Source organism: Urtica dioica, chromosome 11 (assembly GCF_054948205.1).
Source record: "Urtica dioica subsp. dioica isolate 48M chromosome 11, U.dioica_male_clone48M_v1_H2, whole genome shotgun sequence".
Lineage (NCBI taxonomy): Eukaryota > Viridiplantae > Streptophyta > Magnoliopsida > Rosales > Urticaceae > Urtica > Urtica dioica.
This window is the reverse complement of record NC_142766.1, coordinates 6,419,174-6,440,868: the sequence shown is the minus strand read 5'-3', so window position 1 is coordinate 6,440,868 and position 21,695 is coordinate 6,419,174. Positions and strand designations below refer to the sequence as shown.

General features: G+C 37.2%; 3 protein-coding genes across 3 annotated transcripts; all 3 read right to left on the bottom strand.

The window, feature by feature from the left end:
- Positions 1 to 12: 12 nt before the first annotated feature.
- Positions 13 to 2,842, bottom strand: LOC149380886 (HECT-like ubiquitin-conjugating enzyme (E2)-binding protein). The gene is made up of 5 exons (XM_089630009.1): positions 2,345 to 2,842; positions 1,969 to 2,050; positions 1,125 to 1,880; positions 659 to 919; positions 13 to 501 (listed from the first exon to the last, which is right to left on the bottom strand). Exons 1-5 carry the CDS (start codon positions 2,748 to 2,750, stop codon positions 342 to 344), a joined length of 1,665 nt encoding a protein of 554 aa, XP_089486135.1. The 5' UTR covers positions 2,751 to 2,842; the 3' UTR covers positions 13 to 341.
- A 10,716-nt stretch (positions 2,843 to 13,558) lies between these two features.
- On the bottom strand, positions 13,559 to 16,271 carry CPK34 (calcium-dependent protein kinase 34). Its single transcript, XM_089630010.1, has 7 exons — positions 15,858 to 16,271; positions 15,090 to 15,386; positions 14,888 to 15,003; positions 14,610 to 14,777; positions 14,375 to 14,502; positions 14,190 to 14,289; positions 13,559 to 14,096 (listed from the first exon to the last, which is right to left on the bottom strand). Exons 1-7 carry the CDS (start codon positions 16,165 to 16,167, stop codon positions 14,001 to 14,003), a joined length of 1,215 nt encoding a protein of 404 aa, XP_089486136.1. The 5' UTR covers positions 16,168 to 16,271; the 3' UTR covers positions 13,559 to 14,000.
- A 2,048-nt stretch (positions 16,272 to 18,319) lies between these two features.
- On the bottom strand, positions 18,320 to 19,357 carry LOC149380884 (uncharacterized). The gene is made up of 3 exons (XM_089601237.1): positions 19,124 to 19,357; positions 18,820 to 18,979; positions 18,320 to 18,522 (listed from the first exon to the last, which is right to left on the bottom strand). The coding sequence occupies exons 1-3, from the start codon at positions 19,355 to 19,357 to the stop codon at positions 18,320 to 18,322; spliced, it is 597 nt and encodes a 198-aa protein (XP_089457363.1).
- Positions 19,358 to 21,695: the final 2,338 nt, after the last annotated feature.

Here is a 21,695-nt window from a genome sequence, read left to right as displayed (position 1 = left end):
ACAAGGATGACAAAATATCATACAACTAACATGTTTCCAGCCCTACTATCCATTCACTACCTGAATAGAAACTGATCGCAGGAACACTAAATACTCTGTTTTCAAAAGAAAAGCTCACACCATGATTCATGACATTTAAAACTAAGATCATTGTCCATTTACTTGACAAAAAGCTTACTTCATTCGATACGCCCCTGGTAAAGTGAAATTCCAGTTCCTAGTAAAGTTCATCTCATCCCTTGTATAATTTCAGTAATTAAACAATACCTTTATGCTTTTCAGGTAGCTAGAACTTTTGCTTACTTCAGGTATATTGGCTTTGTTTATCAAAGAAATCATAGTCATATCTTCATGGATGATAACGACAAACCCTGCAAGGAGGAGTATGAAGCTGGGAGTGCATTCCTTTGAGATATCAGAGATTCAATCGTCTCTTCTATCTGACGTCTAAGCATGAAAATTTCGTCAACTAAACCCTTGCTTATCTGATCTTCAATTGCCCTGCACAAGTATTATTCTTGACAGTTAAAATTTTGTAGTCCAACAAAAGCATAAAAGGATTTGTGAACAGGATCATATGTCGGCAAACTTGGTAGCACAATGCATATAAGGACTGAAAACTGAACATTAAGAGACGGGGAATATAATTGGATTCCACCTTATGTCCCATTCCTTGTTGGCTCCGCATTCTGTAAATAGCACCTTAATGACTAGTTGTAGATCTATCTTTGGAACTTCTTCTGATCTGCTTATTCTGGGGAAACAATGACCAGAACACGACCACGAATTTGTATTCACAATGACAACTTGCAACATCGGTTCTTCTGTTTCCAAATCTCTTATTACAGTTCGATAAGATAACTCGTCTTTTGCAATGTCCAGAAGCTGATTTGTGAACATTCTTTCCAAGGTATAGCCCCTGCTCATAAGATTAGACAAACATCAATACTACAAACATCCAGAATAATCTGAGAGAGAGAGAGAGACATACAGTAAAAATAGTTTTCATAGTTTATGCACTTAAAGAACCGAACTCTGCTGACTTGGAGTTTATGCACTTAAAGAACCGAACTCTACAAACATCAAATATACAGCTGAAATATAATTTATAGATATTAATTTACCTAAATAAATCTGCTGACTCGGAGCTGGATAAACAAGTGGAAATGTAGCACTTAAAGAACCGAACTCCACCATCTACAGGTTCAGAACTATTCGCACAAGGATACGCTCCAAGCAGATTAGAACACTGTGGGCACTTATACTCAACCCACTCGACATCTTTTGAAAGATTAGAGGACCGGACCATAAAAATGTTTCCAAGGAACCCATTAAGAAAAGATTTCTGATTTTCCAATATCTCCGTGCTTTCAGTGAATTTTCTGCTACGCGGCAAAGTTTCGGAAACATGCTGTGTACAACATCCCATTGACAGGCTGTCACTCGTTGATGAATCCGATTCTAAGTGCAGATGAAATAGTCTATCAGTGTTGCTTTCATCAATAATCCCACCCGGGACATTTGGGCAACTCTCTTCGCCATCTTTATCATCAAGTGTTGTCCTCTCTAATTCCTCACTGCAATGATTGTTAGTATTCGAATATAGTGCGGGTTCGCCACAGCCGGATTCAGCAGTCAAATGCGTTTTGAGTTCACAACCTTGATTTCTACCTGAACTATTGAAGTTGCATTCAAGGAGATCATCCTTGCAAAGGGTGGCAGTGGCAAAATCCAAGAGACACACGCCCTTTGCACAAGTATAAGTATTCGCAAACTGAGTGACCATCTTCTCACTTATGCCACCAAAGGAGCAACAGCAAGCCCCAAACCAGTTGTCAGCCACTTCTCGCCAATTCACTGATGGCATTTCAACGAAGCCACTGCAAATGTGTGTATGGGATGTAACAAACCAGAGACCCACAACTAAAAAGAGAACGATTGCATTTAAGTTTATGAAAGTGAACGAACCTTAGAGGGGTTCTAGTCAAGTTAAATTCACAGTTCCTGCAGTAGAAATGAACTCCGCCACTAGCTATTAATCTTTCTACATCTGAAACATCCATGATAATGATACATGATAAAAATGAAAGAGACTATCAAACAGGACACGAAAGAATAGTCGTTTTTTCTTCTTCTTTTCTAATTCACCACAGTATATTAATGACGACCCACACTTGAACATAGTCAGTTATAAATTACATGAAAATATGCCCATATTCAAAAGTCCTTAATGACTCTATACCGCTAAAGAAATATATATACATAAGAGCTACCATTTTTACAGCTCGCACGAAAATAAACCTAAAACAAAATGGAATAAAGCAACAGCAGAGTAATAACTCACCAGAATTGACAGAAAGAGGCTTGGACGAATCCAAGTCGTCAGCTCCGTCGTCGGCCGAGGAATTCAGAGTCGAGTGGAAGCTCGAGACAATCGGATGGCCAACAGGAAGAAGAAGTACGAGCTTGACCTCAATGTGGTCTTCGAAGGCGGTGAAGCTGACCGGAGAGTCGCCGTCAATCAAAACCCTAGGCATCGGAACCAGAAGCGAAACATCGTCTCCGTCGGACCAAGTGACCACAACCGCGGGTCGCGAGAGGTTCAGGTCGACGCGGAGGTTGCGGCAACGGAGGGAAGGGTTGGTGCGAGAGTCGAAGAGGAAAAGCCTGAGCGTTGGGATGTGCGATTGGGCTTCCCATGTGAACCGCCATTTTAGGGGGGTTTCGACTGTGCTATTATCACTGGACATTAATAACTCTCTCGATACCTCTTCACCTTCTTTCAATATAAAGCAAGTTTTCAAAATGACAAAGGCGCCACGGAATGAACTAGTTTGCTCATTTGGTCACCGTCGGCTTATAGTCAAACTAAATATTGAAAATATGTGAAAATCGTAGGAAAGTATCATTATAAATTATAATGGAAAATTGAGTGATAATCATAATGTTTTATATTTATTTTTTACACATTACATTAAAGCTTTAAAACTATATATATATATATATATATATAGTAAATCATTTCAAGCTCTCTCTTAAAATAACATATATTTTTTTAAAACTTTAGGGTTCTTTTCTTAGTCATCATTGTTACGTGAGAGAATAGTGTATTTGAAAAAAAAAATTGTAGTATTTATTTAGTTGATAATTCTACACCATCTCCAAAATGAAAATTTTGAGTTTAATTTCCACTGACAACCTTCAAAAAAAAAAATCTTTCCTTTTTTTTATTTCAAATCGAAATCTCATTGATACGGAAACCAACCATTGAAGTTAAAGGTGGTCAAATATAAATAAATTACCTAAAATTTCTTATTATTTAAATTAGATTTATCAAACAAAAAAAAAAGTGAGAACAAAATATTTAAAAAATAGACTCACATTTTGTTGACCAAGGTATTAACATATCAAAAATAATCTATATATCTGCAACTTTAGAAATTAATGCCTCGCTTATAACGATAGCTTATTACTTTTAAAAGAAAAGCTCATTATCTTGTAGTTTATCTTATAGTTTTATTAGACTTATTTTTAATTGTTTAAAAGTTCATCTAAATTTTTAGTAGAGGAAATGGCGGCGAAAATACTTAATGTTTTCGTTTTGATACACTTAAGTACCTAATCTTTTTTACGGCGAAAATACCTCATGTTAACAATCGTTTGCACTACGGGTACTCGGGAGGTTAAGTCCAAACGGAAAGACACGCGGAAGGAGGAGATGCGAAAGACATTTTAAAAACCAAGTTTTTTTTTATTACATAGAATGTAATACAATTGATTGTAATAAGAAAACAATAATATTAAAAATAAAGGATTTCATTCACCTCCATATAATGAAATCCCTAAATCGATTTCTTCTTCTCCGTCGACATCTGGTTCGTCCTCAGCGTAGATCACAAAGTGGCATCTCAACGTTCGTCGTCATCGTCTTTGCACATGAATACCGGTTTCAATTCAGCGACGACAAACAGAAATTATTGGGCGACTGGGATTTGTAAGTGCGGCGTACCATTCGTGGAGAGAACAGCGTGGACTGATTTAAATCCTGGGAGGAGGTTCATATCATGCTATATTAAAGAGGTAAGTTATATTATCCAGTTTGCTATATTATATTCCGTGGACTGATTTCAGTTTGCGATGTTTTCCTCAGTCAGAGGGTGGGTGCAATTTATTTCGTTGGATTGATCCAGAGATTTGGGAGAGGTCAAAACAAGTAATTCCAGGTCTTCTAAGGAGAATCAACAGATTGGAATTGGAGATAAATAAACTTAGACTTGATGATGCCGAAGTGAAATTCGAAAAGAGCAAAGTTAGAGAAACAAGTTTCAAATGTACATTAGTTGTGGGTCATTTCATACTTGGAATTGTTACTATGTTCATTGTTGTAATTGTGATTCTGATGTATACGTAATAGTTGGTAATTGTGATACTGAAATGAAATGGTCTGGTCTGTTGGGTAGTCAAATGAAACGGTTATTTGGTGTTCTGAAATGAAATGGTCTGGTCTGTTTGGTACTGAAATGAAACGGTTATTTTGTGTACTGAAATGAAATGGTTTGTTTATGGTGTATTGAAATGAAATGGTCTTTTTATTTGTTACTAAAATGACATGGTCTTAAACTGAAATGAAATGGTGTGTTTATGGTTACTTGATATGCAGTTATATTTCCTCATGAAATGGTCTGAAACATTTACTTGGTATGCAGTTATATTTCCTCATGAAATGGTCTAAAACATTTACTTCGTAACAATAAAAAAAACCATTTGTTATCGACTGATTATGAGCCGAAATAAGAGCACGAATTATTGTTTTGCTCATCCTAAAATAACAACATTCAATTTCCAAAATAAGAGCATGAATTAGTGTTTTGCTCATCCAAAAATAACAACATCTAAACTAAAACTTATAACTTAAACCTCTAACTGTCATGATGCTTGACTTTCACTTCCAGTTGCATGACTTGTAGAACCCGCCTTGCGTAATTGCTTCTGCCTCATTTCCTTTCTTTTAATTGTCTCAGGATTATGATTAGTCATAGCTGGTCTTCCTTTTTTATGTTGTGGTTTAACCTTGTAATAGTATAATATTAGAAACTGAGAACATTAATTACAAACCTGATAACACTATAATAAATATGCATACATGTTCAACTGTTCAACAGCTGGAATCGGACATGTCAATCTAGAGTGGCCTGTTTGCTTACACTTGCTGCAACGATTGGCTTGTCCTCATCTAGAAAGCTTTGTCCCATGATCTGGATACGGATCAAAACCCGGTGCTGGCTCATCATTGCTCTTGTTTCGCTTCTTCTTTGGCCTTCCAGGAAGTGTTCGCTCAGCTGGTGGCACAATCGGATTTTGACCTGCTTGTGGCCACTTGTCTGGAGTTGTCTGTTGTCAATGGTGCCCACAAGAAGAGTAGTAGTGTCTATTTATGTACATTTGATGTAATATAGTCTCACGAAGACTCTTGCTTGTAAATGTTAAATCATTAATAAAAGTTGAAACGTTCATTAATTCTTCCTTGTCTATTTGAAGCTTTATAATAATCTATAGTCTTTAGTCCTTAAACAAACCTAACAGCATATGAAGAGACAAATGTAGATTTGCGTGAACAAACTCTTCATGGTTTGCTTAAAACAATATATTCGCAATCAAAGGATCAAATGACTATTTATCTCAGTACGATTGTTAGGAGAATCTATGATGTCTGATTATGGGACATTGAGAGTTGGAGACTCTATAGTTCTTCTAGGTATCTTCTGAAGGTACTGAATTGACCAGTGCACTTCAAGAGACAGATTAAGAACAAACTATTTAACCTCTTATGTCTCGGATTCACTACGTATGAATTGCATCATGCTTACCTCAATCCTGAAATGAGACAAGTCATTTCATAGCTTACGTATTCTCATTTGAGAAAGTCAGAGTTCGGATTCACTATTTGATTCTGAACATGACCTATTGGTGAAGTACTAAGTTATGTGTTGTCAATGGTGCCCACAAGAAGAGTAGTAGTGTCTATTTATGTACATTTGATGTCATATAGTCTTACGAAGACTCTTGCTTGTAATTGCTTATTCATTATTAATAAAGTTGAAACGTTCATTCATTCTTTCTTTGTTTGAAGCTTTATGATAAAACCTTAGTCTTTAGTCCATAAACAAACTAAACAACTTACGAAGAGACAAATGTAGATTTGCATGAACAAACTCTTCGTAGTTTGCTTAAAACGATATATTCGCAATCTTAGGGTCAAAGGACTATTGACCTCAGTACGATTGTTAGAAGAATCTATGATGTCTGGTTATGAGGCATTGAGAGTTGGAGACTCTATAGTTCTTCTAGGTATCTTCCGAAGGTACTGAATTGACCAGTGCACTTCTAGAGACAAGATAAGAACAAACCATTTAACCTCTTATGTCTCGAAGTCACTATGTATGAATTGCATCATGCTTACCTTAATCCTGAAATGAGACATGCCATTTCACACCTTAGTATTCTCATTTGAGAAAGTCAGAGCTCGGACTCACTATGTGATTCCGAACAGGGCCTATTGGTGAAGTACTAAGTTGTGAGTATGTCATGAGTAACTTTGTGAAGTTCTCATAGATATGGAATTCATGTACAAGATTGCTGAAATGCAATGTATGTCACCTCATGCTTTGTTCCTTGGAGTGTGAATAAATGAACTGGCCAGTGTCCAAATTGAGTCCTGACTCTTTTGGATGAAACAATGTGACTTGTTAGCTCTTCGTCAATACATTGTTTCTAACTTATTCACAAGCGACAAAGGAGTTAAGGAAATAACAGCTAGAAGGGTAAAATGGTAATTTAGTAAATCCCGACTAGCTGATGACATTCATGAAGGGTAAACATAGATAATATTCAGTGGATCCGCTCATTATAATTAGGTCGAATTCTTGAGTAGAAAATAAATTCATTTGAACCGAGAGATTTTCAGTGTCAGCTCTTTAGTGGAGTCAGTTGGCATTAAGCTAAACTTGGAAAAGGTTTGTGAACTTTTGAGTCCAAGTGTTTAGCTCAAGCTTTGTTCATTTGGGTCCATGAGGTCACTGTCACGAATCACATCGATAGGAATAGTTAAACTGGAAGCTAAGTCAAAACAAGAACGAAAATTATCAAAAGGGTATTTTTGTCTTTTGAGACAAAGGATGAAATGAATGTCAATAAATTTTTTGACAAGTTCATTTGATGACTTAATGTCACTCGGCCATGACTTGATCATTGGGCCTTGTGAATTAATTTCATTTCATAAGAATTTTATTGAAAATTCAAAATGGGCCTTTTCTTATGTTGTCATGAACAAGTGAAGAAAATTCTAGAAGCCTTTTCTAGTGAGATAGGCGCCCAACATACCCAAGAGATAGAGAGAATATTTTGTGCATAAATGTATGAAGATACTTGCCAAAAGAAAAAGAGGAAACAAATTTCCTCTAAGGGAAATAAGAGGTAGGCGCCCAAGTAGAGAAAGAAGCAAGGCAAGGAACAAAAAAGGAAACAAATCCAAGCCTTCTAGAAGGCTGCCTTGGCCGAGTGTCTCATAGAGGAAAAGAGGAAATTGGCTCATGAATATGTGATATTCTATAGAAGAGGAAACTACCTTATTGAAGGTGAGACCTCTCCTATAAATAGGAGCCTCATTCTTCTCATTTTTCTCATTCCACATAAGTTAGAGATTGAGAGCTTCTCTCTCTAGAACTTGTGGTTGCCGCCCCTCTTCTCTCTCTCTCTCTAAGTTTATTTTCGATTTTTCTTGTTTTGGCACCTAGGTCCTCACTCGACCTAGTGTTTAGCTCTGCGACTTCAAGACTCGTTCTTAAGTCGTAGTGTTTAAAAGTGTCCACTCACTAATTCCTTTATTTCGAGTGATTTAGTGATAGAAACTTTCGTGGTTGCTCGAGGTGCCGAGGAAAGGAAGAGAGACGTGCTGCAAGGGGAGACGAGCGTTGAAAACTTTCCAAAAGCTTCTTCAAAGTTCAAGCTTCAAGAAAGGTTAGTAAACTCTTAGCTCATATTGATTTTTAATTACATGTACTTGCTTCTTTGTCTAGGTTAGTAAAAACTGTTTTTACTTGAAAAGAAATTTTTTAAAATTCCGCCGCTTCCCGAAGCGTTTAATCTTTTTCTTAAACCCTAGATCAATTCCAACATTATGAAGATGTCATGAGTAACTTTGTGAAGATCTCATAGATATGGAATTCATGTACAAGATTGCTGAAATGCAATGCATATCACCTCATGCTTTGTTCCTTGGAATGTGAATAAATGATCTGGCCAGTGTCCAAATTGAGTCATGAATGTTTTGGATGAATCAATGTGAATTGTTAGCTCCTCATTAATACATTGTTTCTAACAGCGACGAATGAGTTGAGGAAATAACAGCTAGAACGGTAAAATGATAATTGTGTAAATCCCGACTAGCTGATGATATTCATGAAGGGTAAACATAGATAATATTTAGTGGATCCACTCATCACAATTAAGTTGAATTCTTGAGTAGAAAATAAATTCATTTGAACCGAGAGATTCTCAGTGTCAACTCTTAGTGGAGTCAGATGACATTAAGCTAAACTTGGAAAAGGTTTGTGAACTTTTGAGTCCAAGTGTGTTAGCTCAAGCTTTGTTCATTTGGATCCATGAGGCCACCGTCACAAGTCATATCGAGTAGGAATAGTTAAACTAGAAGCTAAGTCAAAACAAGAACGAGACAAGTTTTACGAAAATTGTCTAAAGGGTATTTTTGTCTTTTTGGACATATATATGACGAAATGAATGTCAATAAATTTTTTGACATTGTCATATGATGAAAAATGAAATACTCGGCTATGATGAGAATTTTGGGCCTTGAAGATTAATTTTTTACCCAAAGAGAAGGAATCGACTACGACGAAACCTTCTCTCCTGTAGCCATGTTTAAATCCATCAGAATTCTTCTGGCCATTGCCGCTCATTACAATTATGAGATTTGGCAAATGGACGTAAAGACGGTATTCTTGAACGGCTATCTGGAAGAAGAAATCTATATGGCTCAAACAGACTGATTCATAGAAAATGGTCAAGAGCACAAGGTTTGCAAATTATTGAAGTCCATTTATGGACTCAAGCAAGCGTCTAGATCCTGGAACCAAAGGTTTGATGAGGTGATCAAGACCTATGGTTTCGAACAAAACCTTTCTGAGCCTTGTGTTCCTTATAGGAAGCGATATTAAAGTAATGTCTGACATAAAGGAGTGGCTGGCAAAGCAATTCCAAATGAAAGATTTGGGAAATTCTGCATTTGTTCTAGGAATCCAAATCATTCGTGATAGGAAGAACAAACTACTAGCTCTGTCTCAAGGTACTTATATAGATAAGGTACTTTCTCGCTTCTCGATGCAAAATGCCCATGGGGTGTTGTTGCCAATTTATTCATGAAAGTTCCTGTCGAAAGAGCAGTGTCCTAAGACACCGCAAGAAGTGGAGGATATAAGTCGAGTTCCATATGCCTCAGCAGTTGGGAGTCTGATGTATGCCATGTTATGTACTAGACCCGACATATGCTATGCAGTGGGAGTTGTTAGTAGATACCAATCAAACGTGGTCAAGAACATTGGATAGATGTTAACCATATCCTAAAATATCTTAAGAGAACTAGAGACATGATGCTTGTATACACAAGTAATGACTTGATGATACAAGGATACACTGACTCTGATTTTCAGGTAGACCGTGACATGTTGAAGTCAACGTCTGGGTCAGTGTTCACTCTCAATGGAGGAGCGATTGTCTGGAGAAGCGTTAAGCAATCTAGTATCGCAGACTCTACTATGGAAGCTGAATATATTGCAGCTTCCGAGGCAGCCAAAGAGGCTGTTTGGCTTAAGAATTTCTTAGCCGAACTGGAGGTAGTTCCTAACATGAACAAGCTTGTGCAACTCCACTGTGATAACACTGGAGCCATCGCAAACTCGAAAGAACCTCGCAGCCATAAAAGAGGAAAGCATATAGAGCGAAAATACCACCTTATAAGAGAAATAGTTCGAAGAGGAGACGTGGCAGTCGTGAAGATCTCGACGTTGGACAACATCGCGGATCCAATGACAAAGGGACTATCTGAACATGTGTTCGTGAAACACGTGGGAGGAATGGGCCTTAGATGCCTGCCATGTCTTCTCTAGGTCAAAGTGGGAGATTGTTAGGAATTCTTGCCCACGAGAAGATACTTATGTAAATTCTAGTTGAAATTATTAATAAAATAAAGTTTGACATTTATTATCTATTTGAATTGAAAGCGTTATTTCTTATTTAATGAGATCTATTAAACATTCATTATTCCATAGCCTTCGTATCTAACTGAGTCACGTGTTGGGCACCTGAGTTCGGGCGGTGTGCTAAAACATGGTCGATGACTGATATACGCCTGGAAAACTATATCTAAAGTCATATATGTGGAACACATAGGTGAAGGATGATCACTATGTGGGAGCATTCTACACTTGTGGTAAGTGTACGACTTGGACAGGTCTTGGTGTAGATGTGTCGTTTAAGGACCGTTACGACACACTAACCGAGGCCACTATGATGGTCACAGTGAGACTTGATCTAAATCCTGAAGTGATCATGGACACTGGGTTATGTTACTGAGCTCTTTGACTCATTCGCTAAAAGGCTATTCATGATAATCACAGCTTATGTCTTGGGAGTTTTCTCAGAGCATAATTCGAGTGGGAAATGATTTACAGATACAGAATCCATCCTTCCTGAAAGAAGGTTAATGTTCTCTCACCTAAGGGTTGATTCCAGAACCGATAGATTGCGCGCACTTTCGAAGTAAGTAACGTTCGAAAGAATCTTTCGCTAAGGAAGCAACAATGCTTAGGGCTGATATGTATCAAGGGAAGTATAACGGAATAAATTGACTTCTCTCGATACGGGTTGAACCTGGAGGATCTTGATCACGAACTGACTATATCAGTGGACACTCGTCACGATGAGTAAATATAATTCTAGTATAAAGGAGAGTTCAGTCTTGGCTTACAAAGTGGAGTATTTGACCAAGATTAAACGAATCGATGGAAAAAGAGAAAGGACTATTTCGTCTTTTTCATCGGATTTGTTAAGCTTTTATTACTAGGTCCATAGTCCCCGATTCGGCTCTGATAAAGGCCGATAAGAACTTTCGTATAATAATGTTTATCATTATTCATCTCACTTGCTGTAATTATGATTGACAGCATTAATTCTGGAAAACGGGCATTCGCATAATTAAATAAATATTTATGGTAGAATTGTTTATTTATTGTTTGATCAAGTAAATAAACAATTATTAATTATTTGTTTATTGTTGGACCAAGTAAATAAATGATTAATTAGGTTTTAAGCAATTGGGCCTTGCACACATGGAAAAGTCGAAATAGGGTTTATGGCACTAAGATTTGCGCAAATGTCCTTGGCCGTGTGCCATCAAGTTCGAAAATTTCAAAATTGGTATTTACCAATATTTTCTCTTTAGTTGTTTAAATAAAGGAGAGAGAATAATATAAGATATTGTCGTATATTCTCTCATTATTTAAAGGAAAATATTTAGGAGAATATATGAGAATATATTTAAAGGAAATAATATATTCTCCTTTATTATCTCACTAAATAAAATATTCTCTATTTGAATAGAGAATAATATCTCATAGATATTGATCTGATGGATGAGAGAAAAAGTAGGATTCACTTGTTGAGATCTAATGGCCTAGATTTAATTCACTAGTGTGAATACAATAAAAGGAAATAAAATATTCTGGAAGATTCCATTAATATCTCATTTTACTACTATAAATAGGGGTTCATGAGAAGGCAAAAAATAAGCAATTAATTTGAGAAAAATTCGTGCATCCTAGCCTTCCTTGGCCGTGCACTTCTGCTTCTCTTCCCCCCGGAAATTCGTTTCCATTCTTAGTAAAATAAGAGCGAGATCTCGAAACACATAGTTTCATGATCTAATGAGATAAAGACTGTGCCCACACATCTTTCTTATTCGTCTAGGAGATTACATTTCGGAAGACTAAGGTGTCATCCTCGAGTCCTTCATCAAGACGACGCAAGGAGTACGCGATTGGTTTAGGAGCGTTTTGTAGCTGAACCGAAAATCAATGTAAGTATTCGTTTACTCTTATATCGGTTGCTTGACATATATGCTCTCGTATAATTTTAATTAACGTAAATCTAGATCTTGTCATATAATCAATGAATTAATTAGCTCATGATTAGCGTAATTAATTATTTTTTTCGCATTAATATGGTTATATGGGGGAATCATCCGCAACAGGAAATTCCATACCTAATTTGAATCTGAAATTGTCTGAATTCGAGCGTAGATTGTACTCTCGCCTGGTCTTCTTTATCGACTGCTTCTCATCGTCAGTATAGAGACTATCCAGGTCGCTATCCTCCCTAACTCCATCATATTCATCATCAAGAGCTTCGTCGTTGTTAAAAGCTTCAGTCACCACAAACCGCCAGTTCTCGTCGCCCGTGTTCTGAACATCTTCTTCATCTTGTCCATCCTCTTGGTACTCTTCCTCTTCAAACAACACTGATCTTCATCACCATGTTGACCTTCTTCCATTTTCGACGACTGCTTGTGGGATTTTCTACAATGAAACAGTTTTTAGGTTTCACGTTTTGGGTTAATTTTGAATATCAATTTATAAAACATTAATAAATAATTAATATTCAATTTTAAAATAATTCAAATTGATTTATAAACAATATATGGAAGCGTCAATAAGTCCATTTGATCCCAACCGTCCATTCTTGGACTTAACGTCCCGAGTACCTGCAGTGCAAACGATTGTTCACATGAGATATTTTTGCCGTAAAAAAACAAGATTAGGTACTTAAGTGTATCAAAACGAAAACATTAAGTATTTTTCGCCGTCATTTCCTCTTTTTATTAATAGTTAATGTTTCATTATAAATATAGGGCAATAAAATAGATACGTCATGGTTGTAAAATAGAACGGTTTACTCTCCTTGAGTCAATAAAATATTTTAGTATAATATTTACTCTGTCACAAGTTTGGGTTTAAAATTTTGCTTAAAGCCTATAAATATGTTTATCGCCTTTATCCAGCTCGTCGTCTTTATCTCCTTGTATCGGTCCGACGCGGTTTTTGAATATGTGGGCGGCTTTGTTGGAAGGACAAACCTAGGCAAACGACATGGAAGGACACCGGAATTCCAGTTCCTTCCGGTCGCCGGAGAGCAGCGGAAGGCTTCCTTCCGGTCTTGATGGCCAGCGGAAGGAAGGACTTCCGTACACCGTGTGGACTTCCGGTCTGGTGCTTCCGTGAATGTTCAGGTTTTAAAGGAAGGCCCTATTTTATACTTTGGCTTTGGGCTTTTGATTTTCTTAAGCCGGCCTTGAGGTAGCTCGACTTTTTTTGCTTCTGTATTTACGTGGTCATGACGTTTAGATTATTTGTAAGACGTGTAATGAAGAAGTAAAAGAAATACGAGAATTAGAGAAATTAAGTTCAGTATTTTTAATTCCAGTTCGATTTCTCAACGCACACAAATCGTCCAATTGTTTAACGAGCAATTAGAAAGAGCACTCAACAGACCGAAAGAACGAAGAAGACCAAAAATACATCATGACATCTTTTAATTTCCTAGGGTTAGTAATCTTCCTTGTATATTTATATGTTGGAAGTGGGAAGAGAAGCTACACAAATACACACACAAAAGAATCAAAGATTACAAATTGACAAAATTACAAAGAATCCACCAAACATTCCCTTCCCAATTTTCTCTTTCTGTTTTGCACCTACCATACAAAGAAATTCACAATCATGCACGTTAGATGTATTTTTCTTTCGAATAGCGACCCGGTCCATCAGTTTCTCTCCTCACTCCCTCTCTGCCTCTCTACCCTTTTCATTTCCTCCGCTATTTTCTTCATGGCGCACATTGTTTTTTTTCACTACAAAATAACACCACATCAATCAAACGAACACATCATCACGGCGTTTCTTCGGGTTCGCATCCGGATTTCCTTTTCTCATCATTGCAACGAACTCATCGTAGTTGATGTGCCCGTCCTGCAGGATTATTAGCGTGTAAATTACACGGTCAAGACTCGCATTTAAATTTCCAAAAAAAAAAAAAAGATTATTGTTTGCTTCTTTACTCACGTTATCGGCATCAACTTCGGAGATGATTTCCTTGATGTCCCTCCCATCATGCATGCCAAATTCGCGCAAAGCCTGCTCTAACTCATCTGTCGTGATGAACCTACAACAATTGCACATTCTCACACGATTAGTCACTTCATATCAATTAAAATTCAAATTTAAAGTTGGAAGAAACGTATATTTACCCGCTGTTATCTTTATCGAAGTGTTGGAAGGCCGTGTAGAGGTGCTCTTCTCTGTCCATTCGGTTCATGTGCATTGTCGCCGTGATGAACTCGTCATAGTCTATCGTCCCATTGCCATCAGCGTCAGCCTGATTTAGTCGACCACAATACCAAAAAAAAAAAAATTAATAAAAAAAAATAATTTCATTCCGAGCGTTGAGCAGAAATGTAATAGAAAGAGATCGATTTCACTCACGGCTTCCATCAACTGTTTGACTTCGAATTCGGAGAGCTTCGTGCCTTGCTTGGCCAGGCCGTGCTTGAGCTCTTCGAGCGTAATAGTCCCGCTATTGTCCGTGTCTATTCCTCTGAACATCTGCTTCAACCCCATGATTTCTTCCTCTGACAAACATCCCGCGATAACCTATTGCCCGATCCACCAAAAATCCGATCCATTTAGCTCAACAAACACATGGTAAAACAAAGAATGAATTTAAAGTAGATTTATTTATCAGTATATTTTTTTTTTTTTACCCGAAGAGCAACTTTCTTGAACTGGTTCATTGCTTTGAACTGTTTGAGCCTGTTTAGGACGGCGTTATCGAGAGGCGTGTCTGGTGCTTCACCGTCCTCCTTAATCCATGGATGATCTGTCAACAAAAACGAAATCATCTCAAATAAATTACCTATATACACGCACGGAACACACGGCCTTTATAATCTAGGACGGACTTACTCAGAACTTGGAAAGCGGTGAGTCTCTGTTTGGGGTCAGAGTTCAACATCTTGCGGACGAGGTCCTTGGCCCCGGGAGAGATGGACGGCCAGGGATCGCTGGTGAAGTCGACGTGGCCGCGCAGGATCGCGTTGAAGATGCCGTGTTCCGATTCGGCCCAAAACGGAGGCACACCGGAGAGAAGGATGTACAACATCACACCCACGCTCCAAATATCAACTTCCGGGCCGTATCTCCTCTTCAACACCTCAGGGGCAATGTAATACGCGCTTCCGACGATGTCCTTAAATACTTCCCCTATATTTAACATCAGTCACACAATGCCACCATATATTTAGATTCTTATATAACTGAACAAACAAAAATAGATTAAGATAAGAAAAGTTCTTATAGATCCTTACTTTTCATCTAGGAAGGGAATCAATCTTCTCGACGGCAAATTTCTATTAAAAAAGTTCTTATTTTATTCAAGTGGTGATACATTTACGTCCTTTTTTTTTATATTATGTCAACCCTATATTCGTGTAGTCTTTTCTTTTTTTTTTAATATTGTGTCAACCCTATATTCGTATTTCTTTTTTTTACAATTGCAAATTAATAACAAATAATCTTTTTTTCATCGATACATTGGACAATACCATAATTGAAAATGACATAAATTTACCCAATAGAGTCACACGCGAGATATATTATGTATGTATGTATGTATGAGAAAAAGAAAAGGCCAAAAACGGTGAATAAGATTTAAGAATAAGGAGGTTGTAATACCTTGCTTGTAGAAGACGGAGAGGCCGAAATCGGTGGCCTTGAGGGGGGAATTCTCGTCCTTGCTGAGGAGGAGGAAGTTCTCGGGCTTGAGGTCGCGGTGGATGACGCCCATGGAGTGGCAGGTGTGGACGATCTGGACGATGGTGCGGAGGAGGTCGGCGGCGGCGCGCTCGGTGTAGTGGCCCTTGGCGATGATGCGGTCGAAGAGCTCCCCGCCGGCGCACAGCTCCATGACGAGGTGGACGGAGTGCTTGTCCTCGTAGGCCCCCTTGAGCTCCACGATGTTGGGCTGCCCCGTGAGGTGGTGCATGATCTGCACCTCCCTCCGCACGTCCTCCACGTCCTCCTTGTTCGTCAGCTTCCGCTTCGCTATCGTCTTGCACGCCAGCTGCTCCCCCGTCCCCCGCTGCGTGCACAGGTGCGTCACCCCGAACTGCCCCCTCCCCAGCTCCTTCCCCATCGAGTACGTCGCCCTCACGTCCTCCATCGCCCGCCCCAGCACCGTCCCTATGCCCCCCGCCGCCGCCGCCGACGACTTCTTCGGCCCCGCCGCCGCCGGAGCCGCCACCACCTTCGCCGCAGCCACCGCTTCGCCCTCCGTCTTCTTCGATATGTCGCGGTTGCGGGGCCCCGTCAGGATTCTTCCATGGCTGCAACAGTTTCCCATTTTTTTTTTTTTTTAAAAAGAGCGAGAGAGAGAGATTGGTGGAAGGGGATTATTGGGTTCTGGGTTTTGAAGGAGAAGGTGTGGTGTGATAACTGAAGGAGAAAAGAAGGGAGGATGTTTGATTTTACAGGGTGGAATGATGGTGTTTGATTATCATTGATGATGAGGGATTGTAGGGGGAGGGATTTTCTTGCCAATTATATGTCTTTTTTTTTATTATTATTTAGAAAAGAGATTTGGTATGGGATTGACGACGAGGTGAGATGATTGTTTTGTTTTTGTTTTTGTTTTTGTTTGGTTTGGTGGATTATGAGTTGAATGAGTCTCTCTCTCGTCGTGGAAAGGATGCCTCCTTCTTAGGAAGGCTACTACGTGGGAGGCTCTCTCTTCCCAATATTCAAGTTTGGCTTAGAGCGTTTCGCGGGAGATATATACATATATTAAGGGGGTGCTCTATTATTTTCATTTTTTAAGAGAAAAATACTATTATTATATTCTTAAACAAATTGCAAGGGGTTTAAAAGTCAGATATGGCATGAGTTGTTTTTGTTCTTTTTTTTAAACGACAGTGAGTTGTTCACGAAAGGTTAATACTTAATGTTACATTCTTGACTGTTATATTGTTGATAAGTGAGAAGATAAAGACACGTGCGAAAATAATTTATATTGTTAAACAAAATTGGAATGTATATAATTGGCTCCTTTTAAGAGTTTGTTAACAGAGATTGAAGCAAGATGTTGCCCCTTACCTTTTATCCCTACCAAGTCATTTTTAACAGCTAGCTCCCAAACAATTTTAAACTATATCTCTCTCAAAGTTGATCCAAAAGATAAATTTTAGACAAAATAACGCTGACGCTCAAGTGGAACGACTAAATTTAGTTATATATATATATATATATATATATATATATATATATTGAAGTAAGTGGCCTATAGTAACGCACGATATAAAAAGTGCATCGTATTTTGTTAATTAGAAATTGTAATCACGATGATGTTTGTTTATTAGAGCCACATTTGTTAATCACAAAAAAATAATGTGTCCGATTCTCTTTTGTTATCTATTTATAATATAAGAAATGTGAATTTCACATTGTGTTTAGATATTAAAAAAAAAAAAAAAAAAAAAAAAAAATTGAAGATTTTATAAAGTAAAATCATTTTTCATTTCCAGAGAAAATACAATAAAAGAAATATGGAGATTTTTCATTTTCCAACCTCGAGGCAAATATACTGATTTTCATATTGTAATTGAGATTGTGTTTGCAATCCGCTGTTCATCATTTTTTAAGGTAGTTTGAATTTTTTCGGTGAAGATTTTGTAATTTAAACCTTTTTTACTTGTCAATATATTTTCTTGGGGAGGCTCATTAATACTAATAATAAAAGTTCTTCACAATTTTTTTTATAATCAGTCCTAATATAAATTTGAAAACTCTAGTGTCTCAAAATTTAGTTATCTAACTAGTTAGACCAACTCCACCTGATAACACCATTTTCTACTCTATTTTACAGTACATGTCACATCAAACACTATATCATCTCCAACCGAACTCTATTTTTACACCAAATTGAAATATTAATTTTATATTCAACTTTCTCTTATTTATTTCTATACCCTTATATTTATTTAATATATTTTAATTATACCACTTATTCATTATTTAATAATGAAGTATTACTCCATAAAATTATTGAAAATACAAATTAACACAAAGTAAACTTAATATTTATTAAACACAAAATACAATACAAAACAAATAACATAAAATAAAATAAATAAAAAGTACAATTACACATCTGAATTAGAATATCTCTCCCATAAATGGTCGATCAATGCATTTCGGAGCGTGATATGTGCATCTTTGTCTCTTATTTGTCTGTAGCGATTGAAAAACTCATGAAATCGTGTATCATCATTCTCCGCTAATTCAACCCCCAATGGTGGCGTTTCTATGTTAACTTCAATGGGCACGTTGAGATCACGCTCATCTTCTATTATCATGTTATGCATTATTATGCATGTAGTCATTATATCTTTTAAGACATCTTTTCTCCAAAATCTTGACGGTCCCGCCACAATTGCAAACTGTTCTTGGAGAACTTCAAAAGCACGTTCTACGTCTTTTCTACAGGATTCTTGCTTCATTGCAAAATATTGTTTTTTTCGGCCACGGGGTTCTCGAATAGTTTGAACATTAGTAGACCATTTTGGATATATACTATCAGCCAAATAATAACCCATATTATACTCATTTTCCTGTATGATATAATGAGCGGGAGGAGCAATACCTTGAGTGAGATTGGAAAATAGGTGAGAAGACTCTAACACGTTGATGTCATTGTTGCTTCCCGGCATGCCAAAATAAGCGTGCCATATCCAAAGATCATAATCAGCCACAGCTTCTAGAATAATTGTAGGTTTTCCGCTACGACCCGTATATTGTCCGGCCTACGCGGTAGGGCAATTTTTCCATTTCCAATGCATACAATCCAAACTACCCAACATTCCCGGAAAGCCACGTTGTTGACCTATATGGAGAAGTCTAGCAACGTCATTAGGAGTTGGTGATCTTAAATATTGCTCAGAAAATACCTCCACCATTGCTCGGCAAAACCTCTTTAGGCTTTCAATTGTCGTGGACTCTGCTATTTTGCAGTACTCGTCTGTGACATCTGCCGGAAGACCGTAGGCCAGCATCCGAAAGACAGCATTTATTTTTTGAAGTGGTGACAACCCAAGTCTGCCAGCACGATCCAACCGTTGTACAAAATAGTTGTCGTGACTTTTAACAGCATCCACTATTCGGAGGAATAAAGAGCGAGACATTCGATACCTCCGACAAAACATGGCCTCGTTGTAGAGCGGAGATTCTGAGAAGTAATCATTGAAAAGTCACCGGTCTGCACTCTCTCGATCCCGATTGATAATTTGATGACATATAGCATCCTCCTGCTCATCAATTTGAGCCATTTGAAGTTGAAAATCATTATCAGTGGAAGAAGATGAAGAAGATGATCAATTAAAACTCATTTTGAGAGATGAATGATGAAAGATGAAGTGTATTAGAGAATGTGAATTCAAATTCATTTGAACTGAGACTATTTATAGGGCGTTGAGTGTAGATGCCGGTTTGGGAAGCGTGAGATTCTTGATGGGTGATGGCATTAAGTGGTCACATCACGTCAGAACCCGGGAAGCGTGAGATTCTTGATGGGTGGTGGCATTGAGTGGTCACATCACGTCAGAACCCGGGAAGCGTGAGATTCTTGATGGGTGGTGGCATTGAGTGGTCACATCACGTCAGAACCCGGGAAGCGTGAGATTCTTGATGGGTGGTGGCATTGAGTGGTCACATCACGTCAGAACCCGGGAAGCGTGAGATTCTTGATGAGTGGTGGCATTGAGTGGTCACATCACGTCAGAACAGGGAAACATGAGAGCTTTGATGAGTAGTGGCATTGAGTGGTCACATCACGTCAGAACTCGGGAAGCGTGAGAGCTTTGAGTGAGAAAATATTCTATAAATAGTATCTTCCTTCATCTGAGCTTGATGAAGGAAATAAACTACTTCTTGAGCAGATGAAGAAGTCGGGTGATATGAGGGAACGCCTCTTAGAAAGTATAGATAAGGTTAATAATTTGAAAACAATCAGAGAAGAAAATAAAATAATGAAAATGAATTTAAATAAAATATCAGATCCTCAGATTCGTGCATTTTGGGAAGCTGAACAAGCCAAAGTTTTACAAAAGAGAGACGAACAACAACAATCTCAAACACCATTTTCCAATTCTTATTCATATTCACAATATTTCACCGGTCTTGGAGGATCCGGCGCTAATCTCCCCGACTACTAGTTTATGTAATGTAAATTTATGTTTAATTTTTTTTTGTTGTATTTTGTTTATTTTAATGTTCTTTTTTTTTTTTACATTTCGATGTCGTTGTAATGTTATTTTATTTCTCTTTTAATATTAATGTCGTTTTAGTTTTTTCCAAACTCTAAATATTAATGTTGTATTTGAAAATAAATTTAATGAATAATTTAAGGATAAATATGATATAATTTTATAAATCAATACAAATATATAAATTATAAACTTTATAGGGACTAAAAAAATATTTTGGGGTAATGAATAGTGTCACGCCATATTTGACGTGACACCAAAGTGAATAAGTATCCCACGCCATAATGGCGTGAGATAAAGGGTACGAGTGGAGTAAAGTCATACACTATTATCAGCTTTTGAAGTTCGGCTGGAGATGCTCTTAGCAACTTAAGAAGACAAAAATACCACTAACTACATCCTTAATTTTGAAATCCTATTCACTCACCTGAAAAAGTTTATTTTCACTATCTTTCTTCATCTCTCTCCAAGAAAATGTTATTTCCATGATTTTTTAAATAGCGTTTATCATAAATTTTTTTACTTTTCAAGGTGTTTCCCCAAAAAATTTACCCATAATTATTAGTGCTTTTAATAAAATCTTGGTAATTATCAAAGAACTAAAAAATTTTGATGGGTGTCCTTTTACATTTTATATAAGTTTGATGGTTTTAAGTAAATTTTTTTTTGTGACATAAAAATCAATTCTTTGGTAGATTTTAGTGATTTTTATAAGTTTTTGTTAGTAAGTATTTGATGATTTGTAAATAAAAAAAAAAAAAAAAAAAAAAAAAAAAAAAAAAATTGCTGGTATAGTGTCTTTTAGGTGTCCAAGTGGTTAGGTGTTCAAATTCTGATACTATAGTGTTTAAATTTGTATTCGGATTCGTTATGATGGTTTTAAATTGAAGTTTCTTATTTTTTTTTTTCTAACCCCCCTATTGTAGAATTTTTTTTCATGTCCAATTATGCTTGCCGAAGACTTAATTGATCTTGTCGGAGCACAGCATTATGATGATGAAACTGATACAACCTGACATATATCTAGTCAGAGTACATGGAATGTTTAGAATTATTCTAAACAGGGCTTTTCCTTCAAGGCCTAGACGAAATTCGCCTTTATTTGAAGGACGATACGAAAAACTTGGAATATCGGTACAAGGACAATGGGTGAGAGAAAGCAAATTGAAATTGGAAGTAGTTTCATTACAACATTGTGCAACTCGTCACGTGAAAAGGATGAAGTTAAAGTCTTGTAAGCCAATAAACATGTTTTTAT

Bases quoted from the DNA above. Each gene is read 5' to 3' on its own strand.
- LOC149380886 (XM_089630009.1), bottom strand. From the start codon at position 2,750: ATGTCCAGTGATAATAGCACAGTCGAAACCCCCCTAAAATGGCGGTTC. The intron at 2,051-2,344 runs GTGAGTTATTAC...TGGATGTTTCAG, and splicing joins GCCTCTTTCTGTCAATTCTG to ATGTAGAAAGATTAATAGCT. The intron at 920-1,124 runs GTAAATTAATAT...TCTTATGAGCAG, and splicing joins GAGTCAGCAGATTTATTTAG to GGGCTATACCTTGGAAAGAA.
- CPK34 (XM_089630010.1), bottom strand. From the start codon at position 16,167: ATGCACCACCTCACGGGGCAGCCCAACATCGTGGAGCTCAAGGGGGCC. The intron at 15,387-15,857 runs GTATTACAACCT...TGTTAAATATAG, and splicing joins CTCCGTCTTCTACAAGCAAG to GGGAAGTATTTAAGGACATC. The intron at 14,503-14,609 runs GTGAGTGAAATC...CGACTAAATCAG, and splicing joins TCAAACAGTTGATGGAAGCC to GCTGACGCTGATGGCAATGG.
- LOC149380884 (XM_089601237.1), bottom strand. From the start codon at position 19,357: ATGTCTCGCTCTTTATTCCTCCGAATAGTGGATGCTGTTAAAAGTCAC. The intron at 18,980-19,123 runs GTATTTTCTGAG...CCTACCGCGTAG, and splicing joins TTTGCCGAGCAATGGTGGAG to GCCGGACAATATACGGGTCG. The intron at 18,523-18,819 runs GTATTGCTCCTC...ACATGATAATAG, and splicing joins ATTTTCCAATCTCACTCAAG to AAGATGAGCGTGATCTCAAC.